Here is a 14,525-nt window from a genome sequence, read left to right on the forward strand (position 1 = left end):
CAGGGGCAGGGGGTGAAGCTTGGGTACCTCTCCCTGGCCCTGCTCCTCCCGACTCTTCCGGCGGGGCTCTGGCTCTCTGCTCCTTGGAGGTCCTCCAGCCCCTCCCCCCCACCACTGGGGACCAGCCCTGGGTCTGGGCGGCATGAGCCCATGGTGTCTTGTCACTACCACCAAATTCAGTCCCTGCCTCCATGCCCCAGAGCCTCACCCTTCTTACCCACCCTCTGTGTCCCCAGCCCCAGGACTGGCCCAGCCCATCTACATCGAGGCCTCCTCCTCCCATGTGGCCGAAGGACAGAGCCTGGACCTGAACTGCGTGGTGCCCGGGCAGGCCCACGCCCAGGTCACATGGTACAAGCGTGGGGGCAGCCTCCCCGCCCGGCACCAGGTACAGGGGCCTGCTGGGAAGCGTTCCAGGGCAGTCAGGGCTCAACTTACATTTGCTTTCTGCACCCCAAACCTCACATGGACCCCGGCCTCCTCCTGGACCCCAGGGGATAGTGTAGTTTTTGGAGCAGAGCTGCTAAGCATGAGAGTGGGAGACCTGGGTATTCCAGCCCTGCTGCCACAGTGTTCCCGGGGCAGCTTCCTCCTCTGCAAAGTGGGTCGGTCAGACATGTAGGATCCAGTAAATGACACTCCCTCATCACTCCCCACTGGAGCCCTGAGCTCCTGAGACTTTAGGGAGAATCAACATGGCATAGTGGGCTTGGGGACTTGCCCTGCCCCAGTGCTTTGGCCTGACGGCTCCCCCCTCCTAACTCCCACAGACCCACGGCTCCCGGCTGAGGCTGCACCATGTCTCCCCCGCTGACTCGGGAGAGTACGTGTGCCGCGTGGTTGGCGGCTCGGGCCCTGAGCAGGAGGCTTCCTTTACAGTCACTGTCCTGCCCAGTGCGGGGTCCTCCTACCGTGAGTGTGGCAGATGCCACGGGCAGGGGGAGGAGGGAGACCGTGGAGCTGAGGCCGGGAGGCCAAGCCGAGCCAGCCCTGCTGAGCCCAGCCCCCCGCCTGCCTCATCCCCCAGGCCTCAGGAGCCCCGTCATCTCTATCGACCCACCCAGCAGCACCGTGCAGCAGGGCCAAGATGCCAGCTTCAAGTGCCTCATCCATGACGGGGCAGCCCCCATCAGCCTCGAGTGGAAGACTCGGAACCAAGAACTGGAGGGTGAGCTGGGGGGTGGGGGGAGGATCCTGGAGGCGGGTGTGAGTGGGCATGCCCAGGAGTGAGTGATCATGCCCAGGAGTGAGTGGGCAAAGGTTGAGGCCTGGGCCCCTGTAAGCTGGACACAGCCAGGCTGGAGGGGTTGGGGACGTGGGGCAGAGCCACGCCTACGGCAACACCAAGGCACAAGAACACCTCACTGACCAGCGCCAACTCCGCAGACAATGTTCACATCAGCCCCAACGGCTCCATCATCACCATCGTGGGCACCCGGCCCAGCAACCACGGGACTTACCGCTGCGTGGCCTCCAACGCCTACGGTGTGGCCCAGAGTGTCGTGAACCTCAGCGTGCACGGTGAGTGGCCTCAGCCCTGGGGGCTCCGCCTTCCTGTTTCCAGCCCTGATTCTGAGCTCACAACCTCCAGATCTCCATCCCGCCTCAGCCAACGCCTCCCTCTTGGGCATCCTCCTTCTTGGCCTCAGTTTCCACATCCATGCAGAATAGTGCCCACTGGGCAGTTACTGCGACAGGGGCCGTGAGGTGCGTGTGGTGGGCAGAGCCCCGCAGGCGCATCAATGATGCCGTTCCTCTGCACAGGGCCCCCCACTGTGTCTGTGCTCCCCGAGGGCCCCGTGCGGGTGAAAGTGGGCAAGTCTGTCACCCTGGAGTGTGTCAGTGCTGGGGAGCCCCGCTCTTCAGCTCGCTGGACTCGGATCGGCGCCCCCAACAATGTAGAGCAGCGGATGTATGGGGTCGTGGACAGCCACACGGTGTTGCAGGTGAGGCAAGCCTTCCCCTGGCCACAGGCCAGGGCCTTTTCATCTCTGGGTCTGAGGGTCCAGCCAGGGCCCATCCTGGAGCACATGCTTAGAGGAAAGAGTCGTGAATGGGCAGATGGGTGATGAATGGATGGATAGAGGAAGAGGGGCATGGGATAAGTGTTTGGTGGGTAGATTGGAAGATGGGCAAGAAGAAAAAAGGTAAAAGGGAAGGAAGAAAGAATGGCTGGAAGGATAGATGGATGGGTGGGTAGGTGGGTGGGTAGATGGGGGAGTGGGTGGTTGGGTGGATAGGTAGGTAGATGGGTGGATGGGTAGGTGAGTAGAGGGTGGGTGGGTGGAAGGGTGGCTGAATGAATGGGTGGATGTGTGGGTAGACAGGTAGGTGGGTGGATGTATGGTGAGTAGATGGGTGGGTGGGTGGATGTGTGGGTCAATGGGGGAGGGGTGGGTGGGTTGATGGACAAGTGGATGGGATAGACTAAAGGGCTGGATGTCTTGAGTTTGTAAGTCCTCAAGCAGCCCAATAGGAGAACCAAAAGCAAAGGGAAGGGTAGAGGGAAGAGGTGAAAGCAAGCCAGAGCTGGGGGCTGATGCCGAGGTGCTTGTCTGTGCCCACTTACCCAGCATCCTTGCTTTCTTCCAGATCTCATCAGCTAAACCATCAGATGCAGGCACCTACGTATGCCTAGCTCAGAATGCACTGGGCACAGCACAGAAGCGGGTGGAGGTGATTGTGGACACGGGCACTGTGGTCCCAGGGGCGCCCCAGGTCCAAGTTGAAGAAGCCGAGCTGACCGTAGAGGCTGGACACACAGCCACCCTGCGCTGCTCAGCCACAGGTGTGGACGGGGGCTGGCACACAAGGCAGGCAGAGCAGTGCTGCCCTGGGGCCTGAATTGTAGACACAAGAGATCTGAAGATGGTATCATACCCCGGGAGGGGACTCTGTTGCTGGCACCACCCAGTGATGGCTGAGGTGCCCACTCAGTGACCCCCGTGAAGGGACAAGGTCACCCGATCACTTCTACACCAGCCTCATGCCCAGCTAGTCTCTAGGGCCGCCCACTGACATCTGTGGTCTTTTATTCCACTCTGCAGGCAGCCCCATGCCCACCATCCACTGGTCCAAGCTGCGCTCCCCGCTGCCCTGGCAGCACCAGCTGCAAGGTGACACACTGATCATCCCCCGAGTAGCCCAGCAGGACTCAGGCCAGTACATCTGCAACGCCACTAGCCCCGCCGGGCACGCTGAGGCCACCATCGCCCTGCATGTAGAGAGTAAGGCGCTCATCTGCCCTCCTTGGGCTCCCCTCTCTGCCCTGCATGCAGGTCTGAGGCCCAGGCAGGCTACACCCTGGACAGAACCCAAGGAATGCCATCCAGAGGGCCCCATGCACCTCAGGCCCCCAGAGCCCGCCCTAGTCTGAGACCCACCTCTCCTCCCGGGACCCTGGCTCCCCTCATCCCGTCCTCTGCTTCACTACTGGGCATCTCGGGTCCTTTGGCAAGTCGCCTGGGTCAGGCATCAGCTCCCACCTGACCACTGATCTTCCCTGCCCTGACCTCTGTGTCCCCCCCCATCCCAGGCCCACCGTATGCCACCACAGTCCCGGAGCACACTTCGGTGCAGGCAGGGGAGACAGTGCAGCTCCAGTGCCTGGCTCATGGGACACCCCCGCTCACCTTCCAGTGGAGCCGCGTGGGTGGCAGCCTCCCTGCAAGGGCAACCGCCAGGAACGAGCTGCTGCGCTTTGAGTCCGTGGCCCCTGAGGACTCGGGCCGCTACCGTTGCCAGGTCACCAACAAGGTGGGCTTGGCAGAGGCCTTCGCCCAGGTGTTTGTTCAAGGTGAGCAGCCCTGGCTCAGGAGGCACAGAAGGGGGTCCTACAAAAAGAACATCCCTTGGATATTAGGATGGGGAATTTCTGGGTCCTGGGAGGGGAGGCATCACGGATATCATATCACTCTCATGCATGCGTGCACACATGCGCACACACACAGAGAACCTCCCGCATGTCCCCACAGGCCCCTCTGGTTCTGTCCTGGCAACTGCCATCCCAGCAGGATCCACGCCCACCGTTCAGGTCACACCTCAGCTGGAGACCAAGAGCATAGGGGCCAGCGTCGAGTTCCACTGTGCCGTGCCCAGTGACCGGGGCACCCAGCTCCGCTGGATCAAGGAAGGGGGTCAGCTGCCTCCTGGCCACAGTGTGCAGGATGGGGTGCTCCGGTGAGTCGAGAAGGGCAGCCAGACTGAATAATTTGAGCACCCTAGTCCAAGGTGCATAGGGTGGGGATGCCCCAGGGGGAGGGGGGTGTTAGGATACCTGTCCTGTGGGGCTCAGCATGAAACCATGTCCTTGGACAAGTCACTTCCATTCTCTGAGCCTGAATGCTCTTAGCCCTACAAGGGCTTACATGAGACCAAATGAGATTAATGAGATCACTAAAGCACATGGAAGGCTTTCAGTAAACAGTGGCTCATATCTGTATCCTTATCAGTAGGGGAGAGGGAATAGGCTCTGAGGCCAATTACATACACATGACCCAGATCTCAGCTCTGCTGTTCTGTAACTGTGGGTTCTTGAGATCTGACCATAAGGTCTTGACCTAAAATGGTTGTGGTGGGGATCCCTGGGTGGCTTAGCGGTTTAGCGCCTGCCTTTGGCCCAGGGCGTGATCCTGGAGTCCCAGGATCAAGTCCCACATCAGGCTCCCAGCATGGAGCCTGCTTCTCCCTCCTCCTGTGTCTCTGCCTCTCTCTCTCTCTCTCTCTCTCTCTCTCTCTCTAATAAATAAATAAATAAATCTTAAAAAAAAATGGTTGTGGTGACATTAGTCGGCCTACCTCATGTGGTTAGTGGGAGACCAGAAGCTTATGCCACGTGCTAACCTCTGATGGCTTTGAGCTTGCATGCCATTGCAAAGCATTCTTTTTTCTTTTTAAGATTTTACTTGACAGAACGAGAGAGCACAAGCAGGTGGAGTGGCAGAGGGAGAGGGAGAAGCAGGCTCCCCACTGAGCAGGGAGCCCCATGCAGGGCTCAATACCAGGACCTTGGGACCATGACCTGAGCCTAAAGCAAATGCTTAACCTGTTGAGCCACCCAGATGCCCCCACTGGAAAGCATTCTTGTCAATTATTTATATTCACTAATGTTGTATTATTTTTTTCTTTACAGAATCCAGAACTTGGACCAGAGTTGCCAAGGGACATATATTTGCCAGGCCCATGGACCATGGGGACAGGCCCAGGCCAGTGCCCAACTGGTTGTCCAAGGTAGGATGGCGCCTTCAGGCCTCTCCTAAGAGCAGGAGACAGAGATGAGGGGTACAGGGATGGTGTTCCCCAGGAAGCACCTTAAATTTCTATGAAGAAAGAGAATTATTGCTTGTGTCTAGCATAGCATAAGGGGGTTTGACAAATATTGCAAGGAGGGGAGAAAAGGAGATGGGTGGAGCAAGTGGGTGCTCAGACCAACCAATGAAGGACAGCAGATACCCAAGAGGGTGAACCTACAAAAGAGAGCAGACAAGTGAGCATGTTCATGAGTGAATGTACGAGAAAGCAAATGGACACCAGGGGCCCCAGTTCTCCCCTCCTTGGGCCAGGCCTGCGGCAGGCTGGCCTCACTCTGCCCCTGCTTCCCTCCTCCCTAGCCCTGCCCTCGGTGCTCATCAACATCCGGACCTCCGTGCAGACCGTGGTGGTTGGCCATGCCGTGGAGTTCGAGTGCCTGGCCCTGGGTGACCCCAAGCCTCAAGTGACATGGAGCAAAGTTGGGGGACGCCTGCGGCCCGGCATCGTGCAGAGCGGAGGCATTGTCAGGATCGCCCACGTGGAGCTGGCCGATGCAGGACAGTATCGCTGCACCGCCACCAACTCTGCCGGCACCACCCAGTCCCACGTGCTGCTGCTCGTACAAGGTGAAGGCCGGCGGGGGCCTCCACGGGGATGGGGGGCATCATGCACTAAAGCACCGGAGATGCTGATGGAGACCCACAGCCCAGTGTGATGGCAGAGACGACATAAACACAGACACTCGAGAGTGACAAAGAGCAGTTGTCAAGGGCCGACACATATCTGTGTTGTCTTTAAAGGAAGCTCCTTTTCACCCCAACCCGCATGACTTGCCCCCAAACTTACCACTGCATACTGCCCTGGTGCCCCTCCTCAGGTCCTCAGGGGATGACACAATGTTCTACTGGGATGTGTTGAAGCGTCTCGGGCTGTGGAGTCCAATGGACCTGTCCCTCAGTGTGCAAGCAGCAGTGAGCCTCATCTGTGAAATGGGGATGCAGTGCCTCCCTTCGGGGGGCTATTGTGGAGATGGAAGGAGTCAGGACAGTCTGGGCTCTGAAACGGTGGGTGTCATCAGATTGATGGCCTGTGTCTCCTTCCCCACTCCCAGCCTTGCCCCAGATCTCAACACCCCCAGAGGTCCGTGTGCCTGCTGGTTCTGCAGCTGCCTTCCCCTGCATGGCCTCTGGCTACCCGACTCCTGACATCACCTGGAGCAAGGTAAGTGCCAGGCAGGGGCGCCGCGGGCCTGAGGGGTGGGGACCGAGTCTTCACTATCTCGGTGCCCCTAGGACATGGCCTGGGTTTGGCACAGAGCACGTCTGCAGTGCTTATGGGTGGTCCCGAGGTGAGATGGGAGGCAGGCCCTGGAGAGGTGTGGGCCGAGGCCAGGCTCCAACGTGCAGCTGTGTTTGCAGCTGGACGGCAACCTGCCACCCGACAGCCGCCTGGAAAACAACATGCTGCTGCTGCCCTCTGTCCGGCCTCAGGACGCCGGCACCTATGTCTGCACCGCCACTAACCGCCAGGGCAAGGTCAAAGCCTTCGCCCATCTGCAGGTGCCAGGTAAGACGGCAGCCTCCGCACTTGGCAGCGCCCTGCCCACTGCCTGGGAGGCATGGGTTCGAGCTGCATTCTCTGCCCGCAGAGCGGGTGGTCCCCTACTTCACGCAGACCCCGCACTCCTTCCTGCCGCTGCCCACCATCAAAGATGCCTATAGGAAGTTCGAGATCAAGATCACCTTCCGGCCTGACTCAGCTGATGGTGAGCAGGGGAGGGGCTGCTGTGGGGTGGGGATCTCCCGGGCTAACCGCCACCACTGTCTGAGCCCTGAAGGCCCCCGGTCCTACCTACCTCCCCCAGCTCCCTGTCCCGGGACCCCTGGCCTGCCATCGGGGCCATCTCTCACATCCCCCCCTGTCTCTATCCCCACTGCTCAGTACCTCCCACCTCTGATGGGTACACCCACAGCCAGCCTCCTGGCCCGGCTTCCTGTTGGCTCTGTCCTCCTTTGTCTCCATCTCTCAGCCTTTCCTCCTCTCTCTCTTTCTCTCTCTCCCTCCCTCTCTCTTTTTCTCTCCCCCCCATCTTCCTACGGCTCTCTGACTTTCACTGTCCAGGCCTCCTTCTCTACTCGGGTGAGTCTCTGCCTCCCTGTCCTCTCAGGTAGGCCCTCCAGTGTGAGTGAAGCAGACTCCATGTGTTTGTAGGGACCGGGAGCCAGCCCTGGGTAGGGCGCCTCTGGAGACAGTGAGAAGGCCCTGGCTGCTCGGGGGTGTGTGGAGGGAGGGACGGGAGCTAGACAGTGAAGGCTCCCCGGCTGTGGTCACTCACTCCTGGGGCGGGGCGGACGGGGGGGCCCGTGGCTGGTGGGAGGCCCTCACACGGCTGTGCCCTCCAGGGATGCTGCTGTACAATGGGCAGAAGCGGAGCCCGGGGAGCCCCACCAACCTGGCCAACAGGCAGCCTGACTTCATCTCCTTCGGCCTCGTGGGGGGCAGGCCTGAGTTCCGGTGAGACTCTCCCCCACCCCATTCACAAGGGAAGGGGCTAGAGGACTGGACCGCGGGGCTTTGGTCAGGCACACAGCACCCTGCACTGAGTTGAATGAAGGAGGAGATGTGGCCGTCACCCTCGGTGACCGCGTGATCTGTGGCGCGGGGACAGTGTGCTGACCGGGTAAAGGAGGAAGCAGCCCCAGACTAGCTCAGAACCGTGGCAGAGATGCTCGGTGATGCTGAGCGCATGTCTAGCGGGTAGGACTCCTGCAGACAGGATTCATACGTTCACTGGCTCAAAAATTAGTTGCTGGACTGGACTCCTCCTCTATGCCATGCACCGGTAGAGACAGATCAAGTTCTGGCCTTGGGGAAATCCATATCCTAGTTGGGCAAGAGCAGCCATAAAGGAGGAAAGCAGCAAGGTGATCTCTAGGGCCATAGAGCCAAGGGCAGTTAGCACCCGGGGGCTGCTCTGGATAAACTCTGGGGATGAGGGATGGAGGAGGAGACCCGAGGAAGGGGCAGGGATGGGGTGAGCTGGGGGTGGACAAGGCAAGGATAGGAACTAGATCAGAATGGTAGGAAATGGTGACATCGCCTTCCCCAGGCCGGGCCCCCTGCCCAGCCCTTCTGACTAGCCCAGTGTGCGCTCTCTCCTGCCCTGGCCCCACCCCACGGAGCAGGTTTGACGCAGGCTCAGGCATGGCCACCATCCGCCACCCCACACCGCTGGCGCTGGGCCAGTTCCACACCGTGACCCTGCTGCGCAGCCTGACCCAGGGCTCCCTGATTGTGGGCAGCCTGGCCCCCGTCAACGGGACCTCTCAGGTGAGGCCCCACCAGTCCCCCCCACATCCAGCCACCTGCCCACCACTGCCCAGCCCCTGTTCCCCATCCCGGCTTCTCCACTCCCCAGGGCAAGTTCCAGGGTCTGGACCTAAATGAGGAGCTCTACCTGGGTGGCTACCCCGACTACGGTGCCATCCCCAAGGCCGGGCTGAGCAGCGGCTTCATAGGTGAGCCCCTGCCCCACCTCCCCTGCTGGCTGGCTGAGCCCATGGGAGCCTGGGAGAGCACCCCAGGGTGCGGGGGGGCGGGGCAGGCCCCTGGCACTGCCACCCCTCTCATTGTGGCTGCCCATCGCGCAGGCTGCGTCCGGGAGCTACGCATCCAGGGCGAGGAGATCATCTTCCACGACCTCAACCTGACCGCCCACGGCATCTCCCACTGCCCCACCTGTAGGGACCGGCCGTGCCAGGTAACCCCGCACCACACAGCCCACCCAACTGCCCCTGGCTGCTGCCCTCCGCCAGGGAAGCCCCCGTGGGAAGTGGGGGAGAGCCAGGGTGTTCTCCACCTGACTTCTGGGGCTGGCTTCACAGAACGGGGGCCAATGTCAGGATTCAGAGAGCAGCAGCTACGTGTGCATCTGCCCAGCTGGCTTCACTGGGAGTCGCTGTGAGCACTCCCAGGCCCTGCACTGCCACCCAGGTGCGTGACCCACCCTTGTGACCGCTGCCACCCTTGGGTGCTCGCCTCTGCCCGCAGCTGCCCCCTCCATGTCCACCCACAATCTCACTCGCCCAGGTTCTCGCCACTCCTCCCAGATACTGACCTCCATCACTGCCACCCTAACACCCACTCTGCCCCCTAGCTCTGCTCCCCAAGTTCTCACCCCCATCACTGGTGCCCAGTTACTCATCCTACCCCCATCACTGCTCCCAGGTGCCGACCCCCACCAGCCTCTTACTACCCCAGGTACCCACCACCCTCTCATCCCTCACCAAAGCACTCACCCCATGACCTACATCCCAGGTACCCACCACCCCACACTGTTACCCGGCCACTCATGCACCTCCCTCCCATGCTGCCCCCTGCCCAGCCTCCTGGGTGCCCCCTACCCCTCCACCATCCATTCCTCCTGCCCAGTCTCCCAACGTAGTCCTCCCAAGCTGGCCAAGGCCCCTGGGGTGCTATAGGTAGGGCTGTAGCATCAGGACCCCACCCTCTCCCAGGCCACCTCAATGTTCCTCTTGCTGCCCTCTGTGTCCCCCAGAGGCCTGTGGGCCCGACGCCACCTGCGTGAACCGGCCTGATGGCCGAGGCTACACCTGCCGCTGCCACCTGGGCCGCTCAGGGGTGAGGTGTGAGGAAGGTGAGTGGTGTCAGACCTGAGTCCCCAGGGAGCCCGGGAGTTGGGGGAAGCTGGATAGGGCACCCTGAGGCCACAAAGCGCCCTGTGAATGACAACACTTAGTCCATAGCCAGAGGGCCCCAAAGTCACCTGACCAAGCCTCTGCCCAGTCTGAATCCCTCCCATGAGAGTCCGTGAAGGGCCCCCCCTTCCTAGAGACACCTCCAGCCTGGTCTGCGGTGCCAAAGGGCAGGGGCTCCTGTGCAGCTGCAGCTGCTGGGCCTGAAGTGGGCCGGGCTGGGACACCGGTACCCTGACTGCGCCGGCTGAGCTATGGCTGCTGCAGGTGTGACGGTGACCACCCCCTCCATGTCGGGCACCGGCTCCTACCTGGCACTGCCCGCCCTCACCAACACACACCACGAGCTGCGCCTGGATGTTGAGTTCAAGCCACTGGCACCCGACGGCATCCTGCTGTTCAGCGGGGGGAAGAGCGGGCCCGTGGAGGACTTCGTGTCCCTGGCGATGGTCGGTGGCCACCTGGAGTTCCGCTATGAGTTAGGGTCAGGTGAGCACCAGACACCAAAAGCAGATGGGCTTTAGGTCCCCATGCCCAAAGGAGGGCTGAGATCCACTGAAGTCCCCTGTTCATTCACGTCCCTTCTCTCCATGCATGACCTTAGGCAAGTCCCCTAGACCCCTCCCAGGTTCCTCCCGGAACACCATGTCCACTCATGGTGTGGACACCATGAGTGCCTGTGCCATCCCTGCCCGGCATCCCCCCAGGGCTGGCTGTGCTGCGGAGCCCCGAGCCGCTGGCCCTGGGCCACTGGCACCGAGTGTCGGCGGAGCGTCTGAACAAGGACGGCAGCTTGCGCGTGAACGGCAGACGCCCGGTGCTGCGCTCCTCGCCTGGCAAGAGCCAGGGCCTCAACCTGCACACCCTCCTCTACCTCGGGGGCGTGGAGCCCTCCGTGCGGCTGCCCCCGGCCACCAACGTCAGCGCTCACTTCCACGGCTGTGTGGGCGAGGTGAGGAGCAGCCCCAGGACCGCAGGGGAGGGCGGGGTGCCAGACGCTTCCCTGTGGCCTCAGGTCCCTGCTCTGTGACGTGGGGATGAGGACGCCTCCTGGAGAGGACCGGCTGCACCCCTGGACCTCCCGGGCGCCCGGGAGGCATGCAGCTCGGGTCCCTCCGTCACCTAGGCTGGGATGCCCCGTGACCGCTCACGCCCCAGCTCCGGTTCCCAGCCACCCTCCGCTGCGCCCTGCTCCCCGCTGGGCCAGGGCCCCTCAGCGCCCCCTGTGCCCACAGGTGTCTGTGAACGGGAAGCGGCTGGACCTCACCTACAGCTTCCTGGGCAGCCGAGGCGTCGGCCAGTGCTACACCAGCTCCCCGTGCGAGCGCCAGCCTTGCCAGAACGGCGCCACGTGCATGCCTGCCGGCGAGTACGAGTTCCAGTGCCTGTGTCTCGATGGCTTCAAAGGTGGGCGAGCCCAGCTGGCCCCAGCGGGGGGTGCGGGGTGGTGGGCAGCCACTCCGGCCCACGCCCGCTCACCATGCCCTGGCCCACAGGAGACCTCTGTGAGCTCGAGGAGAACCCCTGCCTGCTCCGTGAGCCCTGCCTGCACGGGGGCACCTGCCAGGGCACCCGCTGCCTCTGTCCCCCCGGCTTCTCTGGCGCGCGCTGCCAACAAGGTAACCGTCCTGGCTTCTTCCCACCTGCCTCTGGGGGCCATCTGGGGTTGGCCACCCTGGCACAGTGTCTGCAGCTGCCTTTCCTCACAGGCACAGTGGAGTCTGACTGGCATCTGGAAGGCAGTGGGGGCAATGGTACGTACTTCCTATGGCCACACTGGCTTCCGGTCTTGGCCCCTCTCCCAGGTACCCCTGTGAGCAAGACAAGGCCAGAGAGAGGCTCACTGGGCTCAGAGGGACAGAACAGAGCCCAGCCATACACAGCCCGGTCCCGCTGTGTACTTACAGGCCAGGTGACCCGGGGCGGGGTCCTGAGCCACTCTGACCTCAGTTTCCTCCTCTACATTCATGCTTGTCGACAAACTATTGCATGCCCATCCTCACCCTGGAAGTGGGAAATATAAGATGAATGAGGCAAGACCTTCATTCTCAAGGATTCCACAATCTGTTTAAGAGCAGTGATCATTTCTTAAAAATCAGTGCTTATTGAACATGTGCAGGCACCGGGCTAACGGCTCTGTAGGTATCTTCTTATTTCTCACTAATGTAATAGGAGAGGTAGTGGTAGGGTGGCTAAGAGCACGGACTCTGGATTCAAATCCCCCCACCCACTAGCTGTGTGACCTTGGGTGAGTCACTTACCCTTCTGTGCCTCAGTTTCCTTATGTGTAAGGTAAAGAGAAGAAACATCCTTTCCACAAGAGCTGGATAAAAGTTTGTGTCACGGTACAATTATTTAATATACTTGGAATCATTATGTCTAAACCATAGGATTATTGTAAGAATCCGTTTATTTTTTTTTAAAGATTTTATTTAAAAAAAATAAATAAATAAATAAAGATTTTATTTATTTATTCATGAGCAACACAGAGAGACAGAGACACAGGCAGAGGGAGAAGCAGGCTCTTCACAGGGAGCCTGATGTGGGACTCGATCCCAGGACCCTGGGATCACAACCTGAGCCAAAGGCAGTCACTCAACCACTGAGCCACCCAGGGCCCCCTATGAGGATCCATTTAAATGAAAGCATGCTTGCAGCTGGCTGTAAAGCTCCCTGCACGTTGATTGGCACATAGTAGGCGCTTGGTAAATGTTAGCTGTTAGCACCATCTGGTGGAGGGTGGCCAGATGTCCCCTACCCTCGTAGGCCCGCTGGGACCAGTGCTGGCCTGCGGGATGGGTCTGAGCAGTTAGGGCTGAGGATGCTGGAGCCACACACAGTATGGACGTGGGGGCCAACAGGCCCGGGGTGTCATGCAGGCTTCCCACTTGTGGGCAGGCCACTCACCACCAGCCCCCCACCCCCACCCCAGCCTGTCTTCCCAGCTGCAAGATGGAGGGAATACAAACGTTCTGAACTTTTCATGTGCCACGGACCTGGGTGACCAGCTCTCCCCATTTGCTCAGGACTGAGGGGTTTCTCGGAATATGGACTTTCAGAGCTAAACCCAGGACGGGACTCAGCAAAGAGGGATGATTGGTCACCCTATCTGGACCCTACTGACTATATAAAATAAAATACATAGGATTTTAGAGGAAACCAGTTATACTGAAATAAGGTTCTTAAAATATGTAAAATTTTCTGATTTGTAACATATATAGTTCTGTATTAATGCAGTAAACAAGACCTCGTGGTGGCCCTAATAGCTACCACGATTTCAGCAAGCTCTGAAGTGTTGGTAACTACTGCGGCGTGATAAGGAAGTCCGTTAGTGGGACGCCTGGGTGGCTCAGCGGTTTAGCGCCTGCCTTCAGCCCAGGGAGTGGCTGGAGTCCTGGGATCAAGTCCCACATCGGGCTCCCTGCATGGAGCCTGCTTCTCTCTCTCTGCCTGTGTCTCTGCCTCTCTGTGTATGTCTCTCATGAATAAATAAAATCTTAAAAAAAAAAAAAAAAAAGGAAGTCTGTTAGTAATAAATCATAGGTCCTGCTACTGCTCCTTGGGTTTGCTGCCCACATGCCCTAATGAAAGGAACTGCTACACGTCATGAGAAGTGAGTGAAGGTAGAGCTACAGTGTCTCCCCACCCAAGTTCACAGGCCCCTGAATTGTGTCCATAGCCCTCTGCGGTCTCCAGAGACTGCAGGCTCAGGGCCCCATAGTAGCACACGTTGGGGTGGAGGTGGGGGTCCAGAGCCCGTGCAGTGGCCGCTCCATGAAGGCGAGCAGGTGCCTCACCATCCCCACATTGTCCCACAGATGCCCCTGGGCAGTACGGAGCCTATTTCCATGACGATGGCTTCCTAGCTCTCCCAGGCCGCATCTTCTCCAGGAGGTAAGATGGGTGTTGGGGGAGCCTGTGGATCCAGGGAGGGCAGCAGGAATCTGCAGCTTCTTTCCCCTCACCTGCCCCCTCCACTCCCCAGTGTGCCTGAGGTGCCAGAGACCATCGAGCTGGAGGTTCGGACGAGCACGGCCAACGGCCTCCTGCTCTGGCAGGGCGTGGTGAGTGTGGGCGTCTGGCCCGGTCTTAGGGTTCCTGGTGGCCAGGGCTGTGAGGCCACAGTGGCTGGGCCCTTGGCTCCCAGACCAGGAACCCCAGCGACCCTGTGCTTCCCTGGCAGGACATGGGCGAGGCCGGCCGTGGCAAGGACTTCATCAGTCTTGGGCTTCAGGACGGGCACCTGGTCTTCAGGTGGGTCCGGGCACCTGGCCCTTCCTCCCCCCATCCCTGGCCCTTCTCACCCCTTCAGTGGCCTCCCCTCTGCTCGGTGCCGTGGCTCCTCCCGAAAGAAGCTGCAGCCCTCGGCACCCCAGCCCCACACACCACCACCGTCTGCCCCAGCTCACACTCTCTTGGGCCTGCATGTCTGCAGCTACCAGCTGGGCAGTGGGGAGGCCCGACTTGTCTCTGAGGACCCCATTGACGATGGCGAGTGGCATCGGGTGACTGCGCTGCGGTAAGGGAGTCCACCTGGGCCCTAGGGCGGGGGGCACAGAG

The 14,525-nt window shown here is 60.4% G+C and overlaps 1 protein-coding gene across 2 annotated transcripts in view; it reads left to right on the forward strand.

Annotated features, from left to right (window-relative positions):
* Positions 1-14,525, forward strand: part of HSPG2 (heparan sulfate proteoglycan 2) — a 98,362-nt gene that overhangs the window by 82,070 nt on the left and 1,767 nt on the right. For both annotated transcript variants that reach the window (XM_041767581.1, XM_041767582.1), the window contains 29 exons: positions 237-388; positions 771-912; positions 1,028-1,168; positions 1,387-1,521; positions 1,765-1,946; positions 2,593-2,788; positions 3,048-3,227; positions 3,536-3,796; positions 3,975-4,179; positions 5,132-5,229; positions 5,610-5,876; positions 6,362-6,471; positions 6,669-6,816; positions 6,899-7,015; positions 7,653-7,764; positions 8,436-8,580; positions 8,669-8,768; positions 8,901-9,010; positions 9,135-9,243; positions 9,809-9,907; positions 10,233-10,454; positions 10,673-10,917; positions 11,201-11,372; positions 11,462-11,584; positions 11,675-11,719; positions 13,784-13,859; positions 13,951-14,029; positions 14,149-14,219; positions 14,401-14,484. In XM_041767581.1, coding sequence (XP_041623515.1) covers positions 237-388; positions 771-912; positions 1,028-1,168; positions 1,387-1,521; positions 1,765-1,946; positions 2,593-2,788; positions 3,048-3,227; positions 3,536-3,796; positions 3,975-4,179; positions 5,132-5,229; positions 5,610-5,876; positions 6,362-6,471; positions 6,669-6,816; positions 6,899-7,015; positions 7,653-7,764; positions 8,436-8,580; positions 8,669-8,768; positions 8,901-9,010; positions 9,135-9,243; positions 9,809-9,907; positions 10,233-10,454; positions 10,673-10,917; positions 11,201-11,372; positions 11,462-11,584; positions 11,675-11,719; positions 13,784-13,859; positions 13,951-14,029; positions 14,149-14,219; positions 14,401-14,484 — 4,126 coding nt within the window. The remainder of the gene's footprint in view (positions 1-236; positions 389-770; positions 913-1,027; positions 1,169-1,386; positions 1,522-1,764; positions 1,947-2,592; positions 2,789-3,047; positions 3,228-3,535; positions 3,797-3,974; positions 4,180-5,131; positions 5,230-5,609; positions 5,877-6,361; positions 6,472-6,668; positions 6,817-6,898; positions 7,016-7,652; positions 7,765-8,435; positions 8,581-8,668; positions 8,769-8,900; positions 9,011-9,134; positions 9,244-9,808; positions 9,908-10,232; positions 10,455-10,672; positions 10,918-11,200; positions 11,373-11,461; positions 11,585-11,674; positions 11,720-13,783; positions 13,860-13,950; positions 14,030-14,148; positions 14,220-14,400; positions 14,485-14,525) is intronic.

This window comes from Vulpes lagopus, chromosome 8, assembly GCF_018345385.1.
Source record: "Vulpes lagopus strain Blue_001 chromosome 8, ASM1834538v1, whole genome shotgun sequence".
NCBI lineage: Eukaryota > Metazoa > Chordata > Mammalia > Carnivora > Canidae > Vulpes > Vulpes lagopus.